Source organism: Pholis gunnellus (assembly GCF_910591455.1).
Source record: "Pholis gunnellus genome assembly, chromosome: 3".
Classification (NCBI taxonomy): domain Eukaryota; kingdom Metazoa; phylum Chordata; class Actinopteri; order Perciformes; family Pholidae; genus Pholis; species Pholis gunnellus.
In genome coordinates this window covers 1,624,462-1,649,412 of record NC_136529.1, presented here as the reverse complement: position 1 = coordinate 1,649,412, position 24,951 = coordinate 1,624,462, and the positions used below count along the sequence as shown (strand labels likewise).

The 24,951-nt window shown below is 41.3% G+C and overlaps 1 protein-coding gene across 1 annotated transcript in view; it reads right to left on the bottom strand.

The window, feature by feature from the left end:
- LOC306714835 (dihydropyridine-sensitive L-type skeletal muscle calcium channel subunit alpha-1-like) overlaps positions 1-24,951 on the bottom strand; it is a 138,967-nt gene that overhangs the window by 63,397 nt on the left and 50,619 nt on the right. The window contains exons 18-27 of the mRNA XM_079184982.1: positions 16,677-16,806; positions 16,477-16,536; positions 15,173-15,279; positions 14,910-14,997; positions 14,716-14,823; positions 14,586-14,638; positions 12,504-12,650; positions 12,091-12,292; positions 10,438-10,596; positions 8,262-8,372 (exon numbers count right to left, since the gene is read on the bottom strand). Coding sequence (XP_079041108.1) covers positions 8,262-8,372; positions 10,438-10,596; positions 12,091-12,292; positions 12,504-12,650; positions 14,586-14,638; positions 14,716-14,823; positions 14,910-14,997; positions 15,173-15,279; positions 16,477-16,536; positions 16,677-16,806 — 1,165 coding nt within the window. The remainder of the gene's footprint in view (positions 1-8,261; positions 8,373-10,437; positions 10,597-12,090; positions 12,293-12,503; positions 12,651-14,585; positions 14,639-14,715; positions 14,824-14,909; positions 14,998-15,172; positions 15,280-16,476; positions 16,537-16,676; positions 16,807-24,951) is intronic.

Here is a 24,951-nt window from a genome sequence, read left to right as displayed (position 1 = left end):
GCTGGCTCCTTGTGACATCACCTCTGACATCACCTCTGACCTGCCCTCTGTCCTGCGGCCGCATGGTGTTACCCAGGAGTCCTCTCTGTTGTTTTATGGCAGTCTGCTTCCTCATCAGTTGTCTCCGAAAAGCCTTGCCTTGAATTCCTTAACTTTCCCTGATGGCTATTCTTTACAGTGTTTAAATCCTCCAGTGTTTATGCATTCATGATTTCAATACATTCAATATGTCAATATACTGTAACATATAATATCCTTCATGTAAACATATTACAAACATAATTCATTCTTCAGTAAATATTTTGTGACCAACATATTTTAACTTTTATTATTGTGACACCTCTATTCACCACTAAGGGTGTTATAAATTCTACTAAATAATGCTTTTAATTCTTAAATTCTCCACAGGGGGAAAAGCTCCAGGTAGGGTCTACAAAGGCAAAGTGGTCCCAGGTTACTGCAAGACCAAGAGCTCACCCTATATGAATCGGTCAGGGAGGAGTTGAATTAAACTTAGAAATGTTATTGTTTTCAAAGGGGCAATTTGTGGTACAACACAGTAAACAATAAACATACTATATGTCACATCTCTGGAGAGGACAGACCTTAAGCTGGTACGGGAGGTGGAATGGTATCAACTAAATATAATTGGTCTCACCTCACCCGGGAGGGTGTGGGGGATACTCACAAGCCCTTTTCTGAGTGCGGCTGTGATGGAGTTCTCCCTCGGAACAAGCCTCTATGTGACTGCAAGTCGCTGGGAGGAGCTCTTTGACGGTTCTTTGTGCTAATGCACCAGACAGCAGCTGGTGTACCCGACCTTCCTGGAGTCCTGGAAAGGGCATTTTCCAGTTTTTTGCATCCTGGAAAGGGCATCGACTGCAGACTCACTCTGCAATGCTCACACGGGTATAGATGGAGAACCCTAGAGGGGGTTGATTTTGAGGTACGGCCTGCCCTGATCTGGACCCAAGTGGTGTTTATTTGATTTGGTGGTTGTCATTAATTGGTCATAACAAACACGTGTTTGATTATTGGATGGTTCATAAGTGTACTTGGTATCAGAGCACTCTTGGCCAAAGATTGATGGTCAACTTTTTGGTCGTATCATCACTTTTGCGGCTGTATGTGTTTGACACTCGGATGGAGAAAAGAGCTGAACTGACAACTGATCACCACCTAGTGAGTTGGATCAGCTAGCAGGGGAGGCTGCCGGATAGACCTGGTAAACCCAGTGGCGGGCCGTGGATTTTATTCCTGGGCCTTCAGTGCTGTTCTACACTTCTACACAGCTACGGGTTATTTGTTTCATGTAAAAGCCGCATATTCACATAACACTGCAACATTTGACAAATGAAATAAAATGTTACATGAAGTTCAACACCTAGCATACAAAACACGAAATGCAGAGTGCAGATACATGAATACGAGCATGATGGGACGCTGCGTCATTAACAGACAATATAGTCCAAATCAATCTAACACAATGACAAACTCACAAGAGCAGTCGCATATATTCATATCACAACAAAGCAACAAATCAATCCAGCAGACCTGCAGCGGATCCACGCATTCCACCACACGAGCACGAGCCATTCAAATATTATTCATAAAAACGCCACGATAGACAAATGAACAGTAGAGGTAAACAAACGAAGTTCACTTACCAAATGCTGTCTATCCTCCTTTCTTTGTTGACAAAGAGTTTAATCCCAGTACATCAGTTCTAGTAAGAAGTCCTTCTCGATTCATCGATGCCAGTCGAGCCTCCCCAGTTATATTTCGCCCGGCATCGTCGGTCTTCCGCCGCCGGTGGTCGTCTTTGGCCGTGGACCGGCCGTGGACCGGCTGTGGACCGGTGAAGGGCGGGCCGCGGTTGTGGAGCTGTTTCCCTGCGAACGTGGTCATTGAGTTGTAGATCCATTCGAGTCTCTCCAAAAGTACCGACGCTCAGTTAAAATTAAACACATTCACAACATGTGCAACGCTTCTCCGACGCTGCATACAAATCCTTTTCCTGGCTGGGTCAGGGCTGCTAGCTGTGGGGTCGTTTCTTACTATGTCCAGTTTTTTTCGGAAATGTCCTTCTTGAGAAAAGCGTTCCCAGTAACTCCGCCACTAAATCCATTTCTCCTCCCAATAAACCAAATAAAACCCTATTTTCTCACCTACTCTGCCGTCTCGGTGTCTGCGTTTGGGTCCAGAAACAAGCCAACTGTAACAAGACAATAAGTGTATTCAACATCGGTTTTCAAGAGAACTACTAGTCACCAGAAGTCATAAGTACATCTCCTTTTTTAAACAAGCATCGAAGAGCATAAACCAGAGCCAAAGTACAGTGCAGAGACAAACGAATGCACAATAAGTGCCACAAACTAATACGAATACAATAACTGCAACAAACTAGTATGAATACAATAAATGCTAAGTAAGTGCTAAGTGGAAGGCTCAGGATAGGCCTTGTTGAAGAGGTGAGTTTTCAGCCTGCGCCGAAAGATGGGCAGCGACTCTGCTGTCCTGACGTCAGAGGGGAGTTCATTCCACCACTGTGGGGCCAGGACAGAAAACAGCCGTGACCGGGTCGATCGGCCGTAGGGACCTTTGAGCGACGGGGCAACCAATTGCCCCGAGGCAGCAGAGCAAAGTGGTCAGGCGGGGGTGTAGGGCTTGACCATGGCCTGGAGATAGGAAGGAGCTATTCCATTCACCGTCCTGTAGGCTAGCACCAGAGTCTTAAACTGGGTGCGAGCTCTTACGGGTAGCCAGTGTAGAGAACGGAGAAGGGAAGTTGTGTGGGAGAACTTGGGGCGATCGAACACCAGGCGAGCTGCAGCTTTCTGGACAAGCTCCAGGGATCTGATGGCCGACGCCGGGGCTCCGGCAAGTAGAGAGTTGCAGTAGTCCAGGCGGGAGATGACAAGAGCCTGGATTAGCACCTGCGCCGTCTCCTCAGTGAGCAAGGGGCGAATCCTGATGTTGTAGAGCAGGAATCTGCAGGAGCTTGGAACCGATGAGATGTTTGCTGAGAATGACAGTTGGTCATCCAGGGTCACACCCAGGTTCCTCGCAGTCCGAATTGGCGTCACCACGGTATCGTCAATGTTGAGCACGATTTGCCGGTGACTGCTCAGCAACGGACCAGAAAGGAATTTTCCTGGGATTACAAAGTGGGAGTCTGCAAAGGGATTCGGCACAGAGTACCATCAGCTAAACCGGTGGTGGTGAGGTAGTGTGTGTTCAGCGGATTAAGGAACCGCGGTGTCTCGCCACGCTTCCGCCTGTTATTGACTTTGCTTCGGGGATTAATATTGTCATCGGACTGTTTTACGTTACTTTAAGAAACTTTGGAACTGATGGGACTCGGGGTTTGAACTAGAACTTGTAAATGTTTGGTTTATTGTGCCAGAGTAGAGCGGGAGCCTCACGGTTATTTTGTTTTGCTGAATCCCATATGCCGAATGAATTTGATTTGTGTTATATTTAACTGGCTGTGTGGTTTCTTTTGTATCTGATGTCGTCTGTCCTTATAGAGAAGACCAGACAGCGTGTTTTTTGTACCTTCAACTGTTACGCAGTCAGATGTAGTGTCTGTATACCTGACCAATTCAGATCCGCCCATGCCCTTTAATTTTAGCGTATGTACTTTTCCCTTTTTAGGTTCATATTAGGTTAATATCTGCAAGATGGTGCCGTGCTTAGGGTTAGGGTTCTTAACAAGAAGAAAGCAGCTTTCAGGTCTGGGGACAGGGAGGAGCTCAGGAGAGTCCAGTGTGACCTGAAGGTGAAGCTCAGGGAGTGCAAGGACTCCTACAGGAGGAAGCTGGAGACCAAACTCCAACAGAACAACGTGAGGGAGGTGTGGACAGGGATGAAGCAGATTACTGGCTTCAAGGTTGGAGGAAGACAACCAGGGGGCTCGCTGGAGAAGGCCAACGAGCTTAACTCTTTCTTCAATAGGTTTAGCTCACAGCCCTCATCTGTCTCCTCCACACACCACACCTCCCCCTCTGTCCCCCCTGGTGAGCTGCATGGAGGAGGATTACAGGGCAGTAGTGGATGACTTTGTAAAGTGGGCTGGTAGAAATCACCTGCTGCTGAATGTGGCCAAGACCACAGAGATGGTGGTCCACTTTAGGAGGAAGACGACGGCTCCACAACCGCTGAGAGTTCTGGGAGAGGATGTGGACATGGTAGAGGAGTACAAGAACCTGGGTGTCTCCATCGACAACAGACTGAACTGGAAGGCCAACATCAACGCTGTGTACAAGAAGGGGATGAGTCAACTCTTTTTCTTGAGGAAACTTCGATCCTTCGATGTGTGCAGCAAGATGTTGGAGATGTTCTACCAGTCTGTTGTGGTCAGTGCACTTTACTTCTCCGTAGTCTGCTGGGGGAGCAGCATTGGAGCCGGAGACACCAACAGACTTAATTAACTGGTTAAGAAGGCCGGCTCCATCATTGGCTGCAAACAAGACAATCTGGAACAGGTGGTGGAGAGGAGGACACTGAAGAAACTATTATCCATATTGGATAACAAGGATCACCTTCTCCACCACCTACTGCAAGGACAGCGGAGTACTTTCTCCAACAGACTGATCCAGCTCCGCTGTCACAAGGACAGATACAAGAGAACATTCCTGCCCTCTGCTACAACACTGTTTAATAAATCACCTCTGGCCAAATTATCATCCTTCAAATGACTACAACTTCGCTACACGGTTGTTGCTTGTTGTTGGTGATCCTTGCACTACTGTTCAGTTTGTTTAGTTTACAGAGTCGTTTATCTTATACCATTCTAATTCATTGTACATACTGTGCATTTTTACTTTTTATTCTATTTTATCTTTTGTATTCTATTTCTTAAAATTCAATATCTGCTCTGTTATTTTATTGTACTATATATATTGTGCATTTCCATACTTCATATTTTATTCTTCTCTGTAACTTGCTGCTGCTACAAACAAATTTCCCACTAGGGATAAATAAAGTTTAAATCTATCTATCTATCTATCTATCTATCTATCTATCTATCTATCTAGGTGAATTGTTACAAGGCCACCTCACTTTTAGCCACATTACGCAAAATGACAGAGATCTGGGCTTTGTTTGTGACATCCGTTCTCTCGTCTACTTCTACTGCTAATACTTGGAGGGATTAATCTCCTTTTTTGATATCATTTCTAATCACCTCACTGACTGCTTCAATTAAATTGTTCTGTATTATGTTTGACAAGCCAGAAAACACAGTGGATGTCTCCAAATGTCAAGCTAATCTTTCATCTTTCTCAACAAAAGCATGTAATAGTTCTACATAGTTGCCACGATTAGAAGAGCTTGAACTCTGTTACCACAAAATGCCAGTTCCTGTTTGGCTAGGAAGCAGGTTGCATTAATGAGGTGTTGTCCGTTTTCCTTTACCTTAGCGTTGTGGATGCTAATATTTAGTCTCCGCTGTTCGTCCAAAGCCAAATCTATTCTTGAGGTTCCAAAAGTTTTCAAAATAATTTGGCTTTGAATATGAGTCGTTGATCTTTCATGTTTGCTGAGGCTTCTTGGTAGATTTTTCAGGTCACAAAATCCTGATTTAGTCCAGACATCGTCACACGTTGAGAACAAAAGACAGGGAAAGCAGTAAAGGCGGTTTCTTAAATCACAGCCACACAGACAGTTTTTTCGAGTGTACCACTCCGTTTGAAAAGAGCGAGTTATCTTCTGTCCCGTCGTTTGAAGCAAACCGACGTTGGTCTCCCATTATCTATCACTTCACGTTTCGATTGATAGTCCAGTTTTGAGAATTTTTTAAGCTTAGATATAGATTCTTCCATTGTTGCGGTCAAAGCTAAATATAAGACAAAGAAGAGAAGTGTAGAAGAAGAGCAACATCAGAACAAGCATAAACCCGACCCGTGGCCTCTCACACGCCCCTTTCCTTGAGGCAGAGGTACTGTTTGCTCCCCTCTGTGCTTTTTCACTGCGGTTTTATGTCAGATCAGCAAGACTAAATATGTTCTACACATACGTGAAATACATGACCTATTCTATGGAAAGAAAGGACTTATAATACAAGTGTCAACAAATATTACAGTCTTGACAAACAATGAGAAAGCAAAAGGCACGCGCTCAACCCAGTTTGTGAGGGATTGCGCAATCTGAGATGAGGCACAGCTCGTCGCTGCCTCACCTCTCTGTTTGAACAGGACATGCGCAAATTCAGCGATTTTTATTATAAAAATGATTGAAATGATTGGAATCATACAGAAATTACATTTATAGCACAGATCAGTAGAGAAATATTTTTTATTTTATTATATCACTATTTGTTTTTTCCTTTTCATGATGACAGGTGAGGCGACCGCACGTCCCTGGGTACAGGGTTTGTTGGTACAAGTCATCCAGTCCTTTTTAGAGTGAGAACTGTCTGCAGACATTTTTTCCATTGGGTCTTGACCTTCATGCATGATGGTGTGGTCTCTATCAGGCTGTGACCTTCAGCATGCACTGGGGCGGTTTGCAGCCAAGGCCATGGTTCTCTACTGGAAAGCCTTTTGGGTTTGGAGTGAGTCACTGACCCAAGCAAGGGAGTTCAAGTATCTTATCTTGTTCAGGAGTGAGGGCAAAATGTAGGGTGAGATGAATGGGCGGCTTAATGCGGTATTAGCAGTGATGCGGATGCTGTACTGGACCATTGTGGTGAACACGGAGCTGAGCCGAGAGGTAGCACAGGTAAAAAGATTAATTAAGGTCTACTGTATTTAATTACCAACTACTAGCCAGCCTAAACATAAATCGTATGCTTTTGGTTGCCAGCAAGAAAAAGATACATAGTAAGGTATTATTGGAGGAAAACACCTGAGTGCTGTGACAGTGGAATTCTTTTGTTGTAGAAAATCGTCACACGCTTATAAGTAAATTTGCAGTCACGGAGAAAATGTTTTTTTCTCACCCACAAACACAACACAGCGGTTACACTTCTCAAAGTCTTTATTGTAGTGGCACACATCCTGTTCTACAAATTGCAGTTTAAGAAACTCACACGCTCACCTTTTTGCTACAGTTACTGCAGTGAATGTGGTGCAACACACCTTTATCAAAAAATGTGAAGTCATGGACAAAATTTACACATCTGCAAATCAGTATGTGAAGAGAGTAATAGATTGGGTGCTTATCATTTCAACGGTCTTTTTTCCACAACAGAAGTGCTCACCATCCAAAAAAGCAATTCTTACAGAAATCCCTAAAGATCTGCTGCCACTACTAAACTCATAAATTAGCTTGAATAGGCTAAAATCAAGAGATTCTGCTGGAGATTCTCAAATGGCAAACCACAGGAAAGACACAGCTCATCCTGCAACTGCAAATGATAAGGAGACAAATATGTGTGCGCTGTCTACAAGCTGATTTTGGTTTGACCCACTGTGTGACTGGATGGTATGCGGGAAGCCTGCCCAGCAAAATAACTGATAACTTGATTTAGTCTTGTTGCTACATAGTGGAATAGCTCATAATTTTCTCACGGATAGACAGATATTAAGTTACATGCTAGACTGTGGTGATTGCTTCCCATTATCGCTTCTATTTAATGGGTCATATCCTTAATTCCCAACAAAGACTCTTTTATATTAGAAGCCATTATGGTAAGGTTACAGTAGCTAGGCAAAAATCACTTTACCAAATTGTTACGAAAGTTGAACCATAACCAACCAAAATGCACAAACAGATTTCTTATTAGCCACAATATAATATCATCATGGTGTGTTCACTGTCCAACCAAATCTGAACTCAAAAGAAAAAAAAGAGACCAGTCAATGATGACTTCCTCAAAAACCCACCTTCTGAAGCTTGGCAACCAAGCAAAAATGAACAATAACAGTCTACTACTATGACAATGGGTACTATGTAGTTATTAAAAGTGTTGTTTGATTACTGGTACTGATCAGATAATGAAAAAATGGAAAAAGATAAAAGGCTGACAAACATAGATACACTGTTCTATCTGAACTGTGAAAAGAGCTACACTCACAAACGTTTGCATGTGTATGTGGTTTGAATGACTCCTGGAAGAAGAAGATATGAAATTGAAATATCCATGTCAGATGGAAAAGCCCTCTGAGGCAAATTTGGAATTTCCGGCGGTACAAAATAAATAAATAATAATACAAATACAAAAGTTGATCTGTTTTGGTAAATGAACTACCACAGACTCACAGTCAGCGCTTAACTTTTTTTTTCTGGAACATCTAATAAGTTGAATTTTGACTTACCTTGGCTTTGAAAGCCATAAGTTTAAGAACCATCTCCACAGTGAAGAGCACAGTAAAAATCACGTTCAGCATGTCGGACAGGTGAGTTACGTGGTCTGACTGGTTACAGTGCTGTGGGTTAAAAAGAAACACATCGACAACTACATGAATATAAAGTCAGACAGAGTTATTCTACTTATATGATAGCTTTTTCCGAAAGTCTATTACGCCCTGTTCACATGTTTGGACTTCAAGTAGCTTGGGCTTTGTTGCCTCTCACCAGCCTGGAGCTTGAGCAAATCATTTTAATTATCATCTCAAGTCCTGATAGCATCCCCAGTCAAGCCTGTGTTGATTGGGGATGCTGTTTAGCACGTCGTTTGGCTTTTCCAACATTTGTTTAAAGTGCTTTTACATAGCTGTTGAAGCTAGAAGTTGTGTGGAGAGGTCCCAGGCTGCTATTTAGATTGTTCCTCTATTGTTGAGTCTGTAGCTGTGATTCGAAGGTAACAGAATTCTTTACTCCACCCCTCCCCAACCTCTGTCATTCACACTAACAGACAGAAACACATTGTACATTGTGACGTTATACTCTGCCATTAGTAGCAGAGTGTAAAGTCAAAGATAGACATAGTTGAACTGTAGCATGTTCTGTTAGAGTCTTATTCACCCTTCGCTCAGTCCAGCCCCTCAAACACAGACTTGCCAATCGTAGTATTGGCAAGCTCTGACCAGGTTCCGAAAACTATCCAGCTCCGTCCATAGACTGTTATTCAATCATTTTAGATTTTCTTTATTTTCAGTCTGGTTTAGTGGATTTTCAGCTAGTCATGGTAAATCCTTGTGTAATAATGATACTAGTTACCCGCAGAGGTTAGATATATATGTCTCTAACATGTTACCTAGCACTTAAATGCTACATGTAGTGTTAATGCTGGTAAAATGTAACATTAAATTCACCACCCAAAATCTCAAGGATGCGACGGAGTTCCTGGGCATACCTCCTTGTGTGGACAGGCGTAAAGGCATAAGTTTTAAAACGATGACGTAAACACCAGCATTCGCTTGATTGGGTCTTAGCAGTCACGACGTGTCCTTCCCTGATTGGTCACGCCCCTATCACGTGACCCTTTTCCAGAAGAACACAAACAGCAACATCCTTGATTATTGATCGACTACCAGTGGTTGATTTAACATCGATAACTGATTTCAGGTGTTCTGACCTTTTTGTCTATACTAGCAGCTGTTGTGCAGTTAAATTCTGCATTTTATGATTCTACTTCTGCCGACATGCGGAGGAAGCAGCTGTTATTGATCCCATTAGTAAGCGGCGTGTCCAGCATACCAGTGTATTAGCCCTACGCACGTTTGAAGTCACAGTTTGCGGCTTTGAGGAGGACGAAAACTTCTAACTTTGCAGGAAATTTGTTTGTTTGAGTTTACAAACAAAGATTTTAGAGGAAGATCTTAATTATCAAGCACAACCTTTCATTATTAAAGACTACTATAATACTCTGATTGCTTAGTTACAAAAAATACAACAATCTACTTCCTGTTTACACCGGCACCGGCATGCCAGTGTACTTGAATAGTTATTTGATAATAGTTTTCAGGCTTGCTAGTATGGACAGAAATAATTACGGAAATGATGCTGAAGCGCCTGGACGAAGATCGTTTTTGTTTTAAAACCCTGGTTTTAAATGAAAACGTATTAGTGTGGATGTAGCCTGAGACGAGTCAGAACAAGTTTAAGAGATTTTTCTGCTTTACAGCTCCTCTTCACTATAGTTGTGATATCACCCACTCTAACCCTGAACATTCCGTCAAATGCACACTCACTGTGAAATCCTGGCCATGTTAGGTGGGTTTGAGCACTGTTCACCATGATTTATTATTCTTTTCTAGACATTCCGTACAGTTTTTTGCCATTTTCACCACAGCAGAATAATTTTAAAGATGCTAATGCCCATCTGGGCTTAAAACAGGCCCGGGTCTCAGATTATATCCTGAGAAATTATATATTATTACTAAACAGGAAAGCATAAATACTTAACTTCTCTCTACTCTCTCACTCGACTATCAGCAACATGATACATATGTTGCCACACCACAATTTTTGATCCTCACCATAAGACAGACAAACAGACAGATAGGCAAAAGGTGTGTTATATGTATGTGAAATGTGTTGTATTCATACCTGCATTCCCAGACACATGGTGTTGAGCATAATAAGGAGGAACATAAGGTACTCAAAGTAGCAGGAGGTGACGATGTACCACACCTGATACTGGTAAGGGTTCTTGGGAATATAACATCGCAGAGGTCGGGCTTTAAGAGCATACTGCACACACTGGCGCTGGAGGGGTTAAAAAGAAAAGGGTGAGGGAGATGCAGAGCTTAAACAAAGTTAAAACATGTTGCATTAGGATGAATGAGAGGCCAATAGCAATGTCAGACAGTTGAAACTAACACCAATACTGTTGATATAGAAGATATTAGATTTTTTTTCAACATAAACAACTCTTTTGGCAAAGAACTCATGAACATTGTTATTACAATCACATCCCTGAAAGAGCAAGTCCACTCTCAAATTCTGCTACGACCCTCCCTAGTGAGGGTTAACATCTGTGTGAAGCATTGCTAAGTAGTGTGTGACTACATATCGGGTGAGGGGACACAGTATGACCACGCTCAGCGAGGACATGCACAAGGCCTGGCTAAAGTGGCCCGGCAACAGCCCATTTGCCCTCTTTGACTGATCTACCCCCCGGTCGGCGGTGGAAACTCCCGACAAGGACGGTGTCAGCATTGATCCGCTGTTGTTGGGTCTGTGGATCGGAACTGATCAACCGGACGAGGAAAAAACTAACCGGAGACTAACTCATCAACCCTGCTTTTCAGTTTTACAGCCTGTTGTGACCTGTAGTCTTTTGCGACACTACAGTGTAGTAAGAGTGGAAAGTGATAAATCATTTTTTTAATAATAGAAAATAGTTCATTGTTGACGGGTTCCAAAATGCTTCCTCAGGCCCCAGTAGGAGGACTGTGTTTGTCTTTGACACATTACTACCAAAGTATTAATCAAGATTGTGAAATGAAAACGATTAATGACTGATTGCTTTCATAGTTGATACAGATGATAATTTATTTTCATACAAAAATATAGTATGTAGTATAGTTAAAACAGTTAGTAAGTTTATTTTATTTCTTACTTCTTCATGCATAAATTGGTGCCTTTGCTGGGGATAAAAATCATGGCCAGAATGCACCAAATTGACCCCCAAAGGTGACTTTGCATCTTTGGTGCGTCACAGTGCTTTTACAAGTTCGAGCAACAGCCCCTGAAAATGTCTGTGTATGTTCATTCAGTGTATGGAATGCAACTACTACTAGTAGATACAGAAATACAAGTTCACTACTGGAAAAAAGCTGTTGTTAGTTTAAACATCACAAGACTGTTTCATACCATGTTCTCTTAATCAATTCCCACAATTTATGAATGTGGTTGCAAACCTTCCCTCTCTCTATCTCTCTCTCTCTTCCTGATTACCCACAAGGCTCTCTACAAATTGGACCATTGCAAATAAAATATGAAATGGAAGGCTGAAAAGCTCAAGGAAAAGAAGTTACAATCCCCAGAAATATCATTTCCAAATAAGTTGCAACAAGTAGTTCTGCATTTAGCCGTGTCTGTGTGAGTAACACTGCAGGCAGCAGTTATAGCATTTTTTGGTGGGCTGCTTTGAGACTTTATGCTATGGGGCAGTGGGAGGAGGGGCTGGTTTTTGTTGCATGCGAAACACAACATCAGTTTAATTTTCATTTCCAGTCATTTTCATCAGAGGCCTACCTGGTTTTTGTCCAGTTCACAGTTCTTATACTCCTGCTCTCCTTGCTCCTGGAAAGTGACGATGACGAAGCCCACAAATATATTCATCATGAAGAAGGCGATAAGGATGAGGTAGATGATAAAGAAGATTGAGATGGCCACTCGGTTGTTGTACATTGGGCCTTTATCCTCTAAGTTTGAATCAATGGCTTTATATAGTATCCTAGGAAGATAACAACAAAGTCACACATAAATCCACACACATGCAATATACAGACAAAATATAAAAAATACTCCAAATCAATGAAGAGTGGATTGCAGATGTACCGTAAACTAAACTACATATACAATGGGTAGATGCTGCTGAATTCTGAACTATCAATCCTGAAATGAATAGACACCTTTCAATTTGCACAGAACAGATCATGACTCACTTTGGCCATCCTTCAAAGGTAGAAATGGTGAAAAGAACCAGCATGCCATTGAGGATGTTGTCAAAGTTTAGTTCTGAGTTGGTCCATTCCCTCTTATGGACCTCCACTTCATGAAGTGCTCCTTCCTGGTACTTTATATAGCAGCCTCTGAGACAAAGTGTGTGAGTGGAAAGACAGACAGGCAGGGCTACAGTTAAGATTACAATAATTAGCGTTTCTCCAGGGTAAAGTTTTACTACCACATATCAATACTTTTAAGCTATAAAACTAATTCCTAATGATATTACCAATTAAATGACTGTGATATGTATGTATGCATGGTGGCAGTGAAAATGAATCGAGCAATTAAAATATATTAATTTGTTAAGATTAATTTATGTTTTGGTTAAGAATGACCCTTGCACACGATGAGATGATGACTTTTCCTAGTCAGTTCCTAGTTCCAGATTCAGGCTTTGCTGCTTGTCTTTGTGTTATGCAATATTAAACTGCATATCATTGGATTTGGATTTCACCTTTAACGCTAGGAGAGTGTGATGGCAGCTGTTATGGTTCATATGATTAGTTGGGTATCAAGAATATACTACTAGATACTTTAATGCAGTCCCCAACCTTTTTTGCGCCACGGACCGGCTTCATGTCAGACAATATTTTCACGGACCGGCCTTCGAGGTGTGGCGGATAAAAACAACAAAATAAAATGATACGCCCGGCATTAAAACAAATATAAAATGCATAAATAAATACAACTCACAATAACGCTGAATCAGTGGAGCCCTGAGCTTATTTCTCTGCAACGAGACGGTCCCATCTGGGTTAATGGGAGACAATGACACCCGAAGTGTGTTCCTTATGTCCAGACTACTTTGTTTTGTTTTGATTGCTGTCACTGCAGAACATCCTGCTTCACAAAGAGGATGTGTGAAATGGAAGCAGGGTTTTCAGTGCTTTAGTGGCGATCTCAGGATATTCAGCCTTTATTTTAATCCAAAACACCAGCAGAGTTGTTGTCTCAAACATACTTTTAAGGCCACCGTCATTTACAATCTCCAGCAGCTGATCTTCCTCTGTCGCCACATATTCTGCAGAGCGGGTTTGGCGCGTGAGAAATACTCCTGATATTTAATTAGACTCCTGATATTGTCTGTTAAATGAAGCTTTCTTTTTCTTGGAAGTTGTCGTCTCTTCTTCTGTCTCCTTAGTGGCCTTTCCCCTTTGCAAAGAAGCTCTCCAGAAGTGTTTTACTCATTTTCGCTAGTTTGCGGGCTGAATTTTTGAGGTAACGTATCACGTGATCGAGACAAGCGTCTTGCCATGTGTCAAGAGCCACAGGCGGATGAAATTGCGAGAGAATCCGGTCAGTTTTCAAAATAAAACTTAAAAAAAAGAAAATCAATAAAACGGAAATAACATAATATTTATTCTTTCTGTGCGGCCCGGTACCAAATGACCCACGACCCGGTGGTTGGGGACCACTGCTTTAATGCACCTAATTAAATTAACCAATCCACAGTTCAATCTGCAAATCTGCATTATGAGGTGTTTGGTATAATAAAGCAGCAAAGCCTTAATCAAGTCATATATCTAATTCATATCAAATTCAAAGCAACATGAAAAAAATTCTGCTCACACAAGAAACCTAATTGGACACAATCTGTCCAGATTCAACAGCTAAAAATAATATATCATGAAGTGTAATTTTGACACTGTAAGGCTTCATGAGGGACATGATCCTAAAAATCCATTCCAAAGAATATGGATACACTTATCAGGCTTGATTGGAAATCATAAACCTAATTTATGTCAACTGCAAAAATTCCATCCACTGATGAAAACCTTAGATGTGGTTAAAAGCCCTGGAAAAGCTATTGAGAGGACCTTAATTAAAATGACAAATTATTTTGTCAAATGTTTCGTGTTCACTAAATGTTTTATCTAATTTAGTTAGATTCAGTTAAAAGCACTTTGAATTACGTTTTCCTTTTGAATAGTTTTTATACAGAGCATTCCAAATATTAAAAACTGAGGCACAGAGAAGCATTACGCAGCATCACTGTTCTAATAACACATTAAAGTGCTTACTTGCATGTTTCCTCAGTCATTTTGTCAGGATCTGTGCAGGCGTAGAACTTGCCCTGGGAAGACAAAAAGTGTCTTTATACAAATACAGTGCTAAACAACAATTTTCCATCATATTTCTTTGTCTTCTCACTTTGAAAAGTTGGACTCCAATGCAGGCAAACATGAAGTCCAGTAGCATGGTTACCAGTACAATATTTCCAATGGTCTTGACAGCAACAAACACACACTGGACGACATGCTATAAAGACAGAGATAATACAGATGATACATTAGGTCAGTATTAGGCCATTTAAACCTGCAACTTTATCAATAGACAACTCATACCTTGAGTCCCTTTGCTCTGTTGATGGCCCTCAGGGGCCGGAGTACCCTTAACACCCGGAGAATCTTCACCACAGAGATGGCACTGGATCTAGAGGACACAAACAAAGGCACACTGTATTTACTGGATGTTCACTCTCTGGCAATATAGTGATGTTTATTCGACTGGCGTGTTCATGGCATATGGCAACAAGATAAAGATAAAAAATGTAGCTCTTTGCATGAGAGAGAGGAGGTCAGTCGGAAAATGTCTAGTCTCCACTTACTCCATGCCCATTGAGAGGAGAGATACACTGACCACCAGAAGATCCAAGATGTTGAAAGAGTTCCGACAGAAAGACCCTTCGTGAAGAATTGCACCATATGTTGTCATCTGGAAAAGAATACTTGTTATCCATTATGAACACCACAACCGTAAGAACAATTTACCTGCTGTAGGTGCTACATATAGCTTATAAATTCCAAATAAGGGAGAAAGCTGAACAAAATGTTACCAGAGATGGAAAATACGAGGCGTCCCAAGAGACTGAGGTAATTCAATTAAAATGAAGAGGAAATTGCTATAAATCTTCCATGGTGCCTCTTAAACTCTTAACTGCTTGATGGTGTATTCATTTATTGAAACTTAATTTAATTGATAAATGTCAAACAATAACTTGAATTGGTAAACATGAAACAGATATTCTCTGATTCTACCTGGTCATATGTGGCTCGATTCATCCATAAATGCTTCATCTATGTGAAAATAAAGTCATGACAGACTGCTTGCAAGAGAACAGAAGTAGCGGCAGCTCTGCAGCTGTGACAATCAGTTACAATCTGCTAGTTCTCAGCTGGAATATATGTCTATCTGAAAAATATGGATGACTATGTCAAAATAATGAAGTACCAATCAAATCCATCTGAAGATGGGTGTCATGGTGGCTCCCACCCTGTCTCTCACTCATCTCCTTCAGCCTCACACCTTCTGTGTTCCTCTTGTACAGTGACTTTGGATGCAAATTTGGTAAGGCCTGTTATATATTTTCAGTATTTTGTAATACAAGGATTTCTATGGTTGGTGAATCAAGATTTCATGACATAATAATATACATGTGAGTGACAAATGAAAGGAAACCACAACATGTAGTGTATAAAAAAATGTTGCACCACAAATCTCAACAATCTAAACAAATCTGCGGTGAAGCTGTTCTTAAACCAGAGATTTGCTATTGACTATGTGTTTGTGTGCCTATCCTGCGTCCATATGGTTGTGTACGTAGTCAGCAATTAAGGTGACGCAAACATGTGGTCAAAAAGCAAGTGTATCTACCCTTAGAGTCTGTGGAACTTTATTGGAGTGATGAACACCATTCTTCCAAAAGAGTACGTTTAGTTCATTTTGGTTGAGATCAAGTGACTGTAAAGTCCATAGCATATGATTAACATCATTTTCATAATCATTCAGTAACCCTTCATGACCTGTAATGAAGCATCATGATTCATTATGTTTCTCCACACCTCTTTGGTTATTCTTTTTAATTTGTCACGCATCTATCTCAACAATATCAACTTTAGTATATGTAATTACCTTGAGCACAATTTCCGCTGTGAACACCGAAGTGAAGACTATATCAGCATAGGCCAACACCTAAAAATGTCACATTTGTAATATCAATAACAATATCATATCTATACTTACTGCTTACAATGTGAATGAAAATTGAAATTGTTCAATGGCAATACAATTTAAACATTTAAATTACAGTGGGACAGACATGCACTTGTCACCTGGTTCCTGAAGGACATGGGGTCGATGGGATCCTCAGCAGCTAAAGAAATAGATGACAGTAGGATGAAGAGGAGGATGATGTTGGTGAAAGTAGTTGCATTGATAATACGATGGCAGAGCTTCCGGAACCTGAAATTGAAAGAACTTGTGAAATTCCTCCAGCAGGCAAGGATACATTTCAAAAACTTCATCAGGAACAATAAGTTAAATTAAAGCTGCAAGCAGCATTGATCGGGCCCTCGCATAATCACGCACGTCGAGGGTACTGGCAGGACTCTGGTGGATGCTGTCATGCATTTCTGTGACCATCATACACTGTGTGCACGAGTTAAAAGATATTTCCTGTGTTGACAGCATAGCCAGGTAATTTTGCAAGGTCTTAAGCCTCGAATGTTTTGAGTGTACCTCCGAATACAATCATAAATGTCACCCTGTAAAAATTGACAGAAAACTGAATGTGTGTGAATGCGCTTCAGTGTTATTAACATAACAGACTGTCAAAGTAAATGCAGGTCATTTGTTTGTGCAGGTAGCTCTGACAATCACTGCTGAGTGACTCAAAGCTGGAAGAGTCGAGGAGAAATAGGAGAATGTATAGTTCTATGTGGAAAAAAAACATTTTTATAAAGAAATAAGTTTAAGCCAAAAGGTGAGCCAATGTAGAATAATTTATCATACAAATTAGGCTGGGTGCAGTTTCATTTTAGTAAACAAACTTCACATTTCATGAAATTACTTTACATTATGGCCTAGCTCCAAAACGAACAAAAACAATTACAGTTACTATTAATGAAAACTCCACATACAAGCGGGATTTGGAAACCTTTTTAATCTAATTTCTGCTCTCCAAAGATCTTAGTTTGCACATATTTAGATCAGAGAAGTCTTTTTCTCATGGTGTGCCCACAAACCCTTTTAATAAGTTCAGTGTTTGGGCCGCTGTAATCATAGAATCCTGCTTACGTCCGTGCTTATCAGTAGATGGCGCTATGACTATGAGTTAATATTGGCATGCAGAAGTCCTAAAGTCATGACAGTCATCAAGCATGTCAAGTTTGAGACAATTTTGACAAAGTACAGTCAAGTTACAACATCTTGATGGATGATGGTGAACCATGTAAAATGGCCGCCACACCACATCCATGTCATTCGATGAAACCTCAAGCTTTTAGTAACTATTAATCACTAAGGTTCTGACTAAATTTAAAGTTGATCTGATTAATTCTCTACGAGGAGTTCGTTAAAGTAAATTACCTGGATATGGAAAAAAAAACAAGAAATTCATACAAAAGTCCAAATGGCTGACTTGCGGTTGGGTTTAGAGCAGGCATGGGCAAACTACGGCCCAACGGGCCATATACGGCCCGTTGGCTTTTGTCAAATTATAGTAAAGACCGCATTCATTTTTCCTTTTTCCTGCAATACCCGGCGTTTCAGTTGATCCCACTAGATGGCGCACTCCAGACACAATTGACCTTTGCTGGGGTCTGGTCTATTCTCTCTAGATGACGCCCACACCGCGTTCACTACTTGATTGGTTCTTAGCAGTCACGACTGTCCTTCCCTGGTTCTTCACACCCCGATCACGTGACCCGTACCCGGAAGCTCACAAACAACAACATCCTTGATTACCGATCGGCTATCAGGTTAATTCAACATGGACAACTGATTACAGGTGTTACTGACCGTGTTGTCTTTACTAGCAGCTGTTGTGCTGTTAAAGTCTGCATTATTACAGAGGAAGCAGCTGTTAATGGAGCAATTAGCAAGCTGCGTGTCCAGTGGCGTTATCAGCGCTACGGAGCGGACGTCTGGAGTCACAGTTAGCGGCTTTAGGGAGGGTGATGGACACAAAACGGAGGACTTTTCTGTCCTTATTAATGCTTATTTTGTTCTGCACAACTATTGTGAAGTTCGCAGATAAAATGTAAAGGAACAAAACATGAATTGCTCTCCAGAAGGACAGTTAAGACACCAGCAGAGCTACGAGTGAGAACAGACAACGAAACTGAGGAAACGAGTGAGAGATGTGTGTTGACCACTTATGGACCCATAATCTAGTAAACTTGTGAGTGTTCATTTTATAGTAAATTTGATGTGTGTGAGAGAGAGAGAGCAAGACCCGCAGCGTCTAAAAAATAAAACTTCTCAAACTTTCCATGAAATGTGTCTGTTTGAGTTCATAGAGGAAGATTTTAGAGAAGATCTTAAGTATCAAACACGACCTTTCATTATTAGCCTTTTAACCTCGAAGCCTATTTTGAGTCCTCTGCTTGAAGCTATGTGATTATTAAATCACACACCTTGATGTCACAAGTCAAAGTTCTATGATATAAAGTACAGCCGGATGTTTTGTTTAGACTTTCTTTGAGTGGTTTGCACTCACTCAGACCTTTCTTACAAACTATTGTAATATCGGTCATATTAGCACTTTTAGCATTTAGCAAAAATGTGCATTTTTTCCCACAGAGAGGGTAGGTCACACCTCTCTGCTCCAATACCAACGGGGATTGGACACAGTTAGAGTTCAAACACCGTGTCCGATTGGAAATGTGGAAGTTCGGTTCTATATTATTCATGTTATTCTCATATTTTCCTTGACAGATGTTATAGACCCAAGATTGTTGAGGTTTACCCAACTCAAGTTTTTTTTTATTTTAATTTTCATTATCTTTCTTTGACATGCATGCTCAGGCAGAGAAGAAAACATGTTATAACAATACGTAGAGACTATGGCTTATCTTCATTTCATCAGTTACAATATAAAAGGAATTAACAACCAAATTAAACAAAAAAAATCCTAGGGTTATTAAAAAAAATGCAGTGTTCTGCAGCCCTAATTCAGGAAACACAATGTCCCATGTTTATACAAATTATCAGTTATGTAAGATAAAAAAAAATCAACTCTTTACATTTTTTAAATGAATCCTATCACATTAGTACTAATCACCAAATCTGTAGCATTTTTAACAAATCAAAATCTTTGAACACACATTTTGAACATATTTTTCAAATTTTTGTATACGATTTGAGTTTAATGTCATGGTGTTTTCAATGAAAACATTATGTTATCTCTTTCTTTGTCTGTAAATGTTAGTGGGAAGCCTGGCATGGAATACCGTTTACCAATGCACTGTAATCTGGTGTATAATTTTACACTGCAACTGAGTGAGTCTTGTAGATGTGCATCAGTAAGGCGTGTTCTGTGTTTGTTCTTGATGAAGTTCATGTCAGAAAAGGCTGATTCACAGAGATAGGTTGAACCAAAAAGGTAGGCAACTTTCATAGCTGCTGTGCATACACCTTTGTATTTTTTTGTGTCCACAAGGCACCAAATGTTTGGTGCAGACTGATGGGCTTTGAGGTGAAGGTCATCTTGCAACGTTACGATTTCTATCTCCACCTGTCCAGCATCCAACTGCATGTCATGTCCACTTGCATGAAAGGATTTGAAACGAATGACACACATGGCTCAAGTTGATCAAAGTCACAAAACCTGTTCTCAAACTCTTGCCCCAGTCTGTTTATGACTTGAGATACTTTTCTACAGCTTTGTCAGAAGCCCCAGATGCTGAAGCATTGTCATTCAACACTGACTGTACGGAGGGAAGGTGCAGCACTTTGTTTCTCTGTAAATGCACAGAGAAAATGTTCATCTTAGCTTTCAATGCGTTTAAAGCAACAGTTTTACCTTTGCCTTGCAGCTCACAGTTTAAATGGTTCAGTTTCCCAGTGATGTCCGTTAAAAATGCAAGGTCAAGTATCCAGTCTGTCCTCGAGCAGCGAGGTGTCTTCCCCTTTGGATTGCATGAACTCTTTGATTTCTCCAAAAAGTGACAAAAAACGCTGCAAAATTCGTCCCCTGCTGAGCCATGGGATTTCTGTGTGTAGTAGCAGGTCACCATATTCAGCTGACAGCTCCTCCAACAGCACCTTGAATGTCCTGTGTTGTTTGGCTTTGGAGCGGGTGCCATTTATGATCTTCACAACAGGAGTCATAACATGATCAAAGCTGGTCACTTTTGCACATAGCGCCTGCTGGTGAATGATGCAGTGGTAATAGAGAGGTTTTGGGAAGTCTGGGTCACCTTTACATTGCGCAATGAAGCCTGCATGCCGGCCCGTCATGGCGGGAGCCCCGTCTGTTGTCACAGACACCAGCTTTTCTAACAGTACCTTTTTCTCCACGAAGGAACTCTTCACCACGTTGTAGATGTCAATTCCCCTCGTTGTTGTCTTCAGGGGCAGAAGTGTCAGGACTTCTTTTGTGGAGAAATCATCAAACACCATTCGGATAAACATCATCAGCTGAGCTGTAATGGTGCTGTCCACGGACTCGTCACACTGGATACTAAACCACCTGCACTGAACCAGATCCCGGTCCAGTTGTTCCGTTAAGTTTTCTGATAAAGCCGACAGTCTTCTTACCATCATACTTGCCCCCAGTTGGACATCAGAGAGGGCATCGGGACCATTCTTCTCGTCTTTGAACAGTGTTTGCAACTATCATCATTGCTTCTTTCAAGACCTCCCCGTACAAAAAGGCTGTCTTGTTCTTCATCAAAAAATGTGCAGCTCTAAACGAAGCTTCAGTTGTTTTTTGTGATTTTATCACCGGCCTCGTGAAAAAAGACTGTTGTTTGCCCAAAGCTGCCTTTAAGTCACGCGCTTTGTCTGTCCGTAGTGCGCTGCCAGGTGGGTAGTTAGCATGGAAGCTATTGTGACATGTACTGAAGTGTCGTCGCAACAGTTGCCCCGCAAATGAGACACACATTTGTCTTTCACTTTCGTAAAAAAGAACTCTTCCTCCCAGTCATTGTGAAAATAGTATGTTTTCTTTCACTTTTCTGCCATTATTTCTTTCGTAGCTTCCCATCGTAGCTGCGCCCACTTCCTTGTCTCAGCAAAGAGTGAGATGGCGATTTGACATTTGACAAGCGCACAATATTGAACTTTGACTTCAAGGTCAGAGTTCATATATACATAAAACATTTTAGTTTTTAAAATGTTATATTAAATATTGTCTAATTACATTAATGCAAGTGTTTTTGATAAAAAAAAGAACAGCAATTAAAATTGTTTAGACGGAGCTCCATGGTGACTAGTGCTATTTTTAGAACATGTCTTACAGGCGACTCGCGTGGTCCTTGCAGGCGACCAGGCGCCCGCAGGCACCGTGTTGGCTACCTCTGGTCTAGAGCAGGGGTCTTCAACGTTTTTCAGGCCAAGGACCCCCAAACAAATAGAGAGATGGAGCAGGGACCCCCGACTATATACTGTATAAAATTGTGTTTTACATTGAACTGGGCCTTGTACCATGTATAAACATACCTCTTTATTGTGCATTCAATACTAAGCTATTCAGATAATACACAGGTTCATATGTGGAAATGAAAAGGAGTGATGGCCTATTCGTGCAACTGCAATGCATAAACATACCTGTTATCTTGCATACAATACTGAACTATTAAAATAATGGACAGATTCATGTTTCAAAAAAAAGAAAAAAGAATCCAGGTCTTCAACTGGGGGTCCGCGACCCCTAGGGAGTCCGCGGAGGTACTGCAGGGGGTCCGCGAAATTTGTGGTTGATTAGACAATTAAAAAAAAAGTTTTTCAAAACATGAATGTGTCCATTATTTTAATAATTCAGTGTTGTATACAAGATAACAGGTATGTTTATGCATGGCAGTGGCACTAATAGGCCATCACTCCTTTTCGTTTCCACATTTATGTTTAAAATAAAAACGTCAATTTGAACTGCTTGTATGCATGATTATCATGCAATTGACAAACAATGTTGATATATTGAACCTGTGTTCAATATATTGATATTGAATTCACAATAAAGAGGTATGGTTTATACATGGCACTGGGCCCAGTTTAATATAAAACACAATTTTATACAATATATATAGGCGGGGGTCCCTGCTCCATCTCTTTCAGTTTGGGGGGTCCTTGGCCTGAAAAATGTTGAAGACCCTTGGTTTAACCAATCAAAAATTTCGCGGACCGGACCCCCTGTTGAAGACCTCTGGTCTAGAGAATCATTTTAGATACTGGAGGATCAATGTCTCATTGTTGGCAGACCCTCAAATTAAACAAGAAATACAATCCCATCTATCTGAGTACTTTGCCATGAATGATGATGGTAATGTTTCTCCCTCAGTGGTATGGGGCGCTGGAAAGGCCACAATGAGGGGGAAGATTATTTCTATAGGATCTAGAATAAAGAAACAAAGACTTGCAAAACAACAAGAATTGGGACTTGAATTAAAAAGATTAGAGAGGGAAAATAAAACACATAGGAAAGATGATACACTTAAAAAGCTCAGAGAAGTTAGGCTACAGTTGGACGAGGCACTATTCAATAAAATTTCCAAAAGGTGATTATTCTCAGTTTTCAAATTGAACTGGATGGATTATAATTAATACATAGAAATACATAAATAAATGTTCTTCTCATTTCAAGAAAAATGAGGGCTGGATTAAACAACAAGCTGATGTAACTCCACTGGACTTGCTGAAATCTGTCCCAAACTGACCATACTTGATAACAGTCATGGCCTGAGGATGTCTACAAGCCAATTTTCACTCAACGTCATAGTGCCACCTACTGGCAACAGGAAGACAGCGTTATGTGACAAACACAATCCGATTTACATGACATTTACATGATGTGGTCGACACTTGATATAGAGCAGGGGTGCTGCTGCTGCTCCTTCGTCGTCGTCGTCGGCGGGGGGGGGCTGCTGCTGCTGTCACATACGCAGGTGGAGGTGTGTGCGCGCGGATCGGGGAGGAGCTCCGCCGTGCGCGATTTCCATTTTTTTTTTTTTTTGCTGGTAGATTCGCGGGCCACATAAAATGACGTGGCGGGCCGGATCCGGCCCGCGGGCCGTATGTTTGACACCCCTGATATAGAGCAACATAATGCATATTTGCGCGTGTTCTTTAGCGCCACATAGTGGATACAGGAACTGGTGGAATATTTGCACTACATAATTTCCAGCGTCACACAGTCCAAGCATTAAAAATATGTCTAACTTGTGTAGGGTGTGAAGAATTGCAGTATTAAAAAGTAGTTAAATTATTAGTATTAAATTAGCAGTAGAATTTATAGCACCGTTAGTGGTGAATAGAAGTGTCACAATAATAAAAGGTAAAATATGTTAAAAAGAATATGTTAAAAAGTCACAATATATTTACTAAAGAATGAATTATATGTTTGTAATATGTTTACATGAAGGATACTAAATGTTACAGTATATTGACACATTGAATGTATTGAAATCATGAATGCATAAACACTGGAGGACTTAAACACTGTGAAGAATAGATTTCAGGGAAAGTTAGGGATTATTCAAGGCGAGGCATTTCGGAGACAGGGGAGAGAAGCTGAGACAACTGATGAGAAGCAGATTGCCGTAAGACAACAGGAGAGGACCTCTGGGAAAGACCATGCGGCCGCAGGACAGAGGGCAGGTTAGAGGTGACGACAGAGGGAGCCCAGCCACTGAGATGAGCAGCGGATCGATGAAGGAGGGGTCAGAGTGATTGGAAGCCAATCACTGACCTCAGAAGACGGCCTTTGTGTTTTGCAACAGATTTCGGACGCTTTCCGACCATCAAAGGACATAAAAGGAATGTTTGAGAGAGCGTGCGGGAGGCCACGGCACTTTTTCAGCCACCCGGCTAGGTCGGACCTGTGAGTGGAGTTGCACGTGGTCTCTGCTCTCGAGATGCATACTATCGATAGTGTATTTTAGATTGTAATTGTCATCATCAGGTTACAGTTGTTATCGTTTAATTAAATACTGTTTTGAATTTGGACCGGATCGAGTTACTTTTTGATGCGCCTGCGCAGAAAGAAGTAAACACAGCAGCGGCCTTGCGATTCCTCCAGAAACTTCAGCCTCAATAAGGGCTGCAACAACGAATCGATAAAATCGATGATAATCGATTATTAAAAAAGTTGGCAACGAATTTAATTTGTTGTGTCGCACGATTATTACGCCACTCAATAATGCCGTGTTCACACCAAACGTGATGAACACGGCGCGAATGATGCGATTCGCCAGCGTAATGCTACGTTCACACCAAACGTGATTCGCGCCGCGTTAATCGCGTCATTCGAGCCGCCGGTCTCGCCGGGGACTATTTGTGTTCATTCGCGTGAATCGCGCTGGACTCGCCGGAGAGGGGGCGCGGCTTATCGGCCTGAAAGCCGTTCAACTGTCCGCCATCAACCGTGGAAAAAATCACCTCTATTTC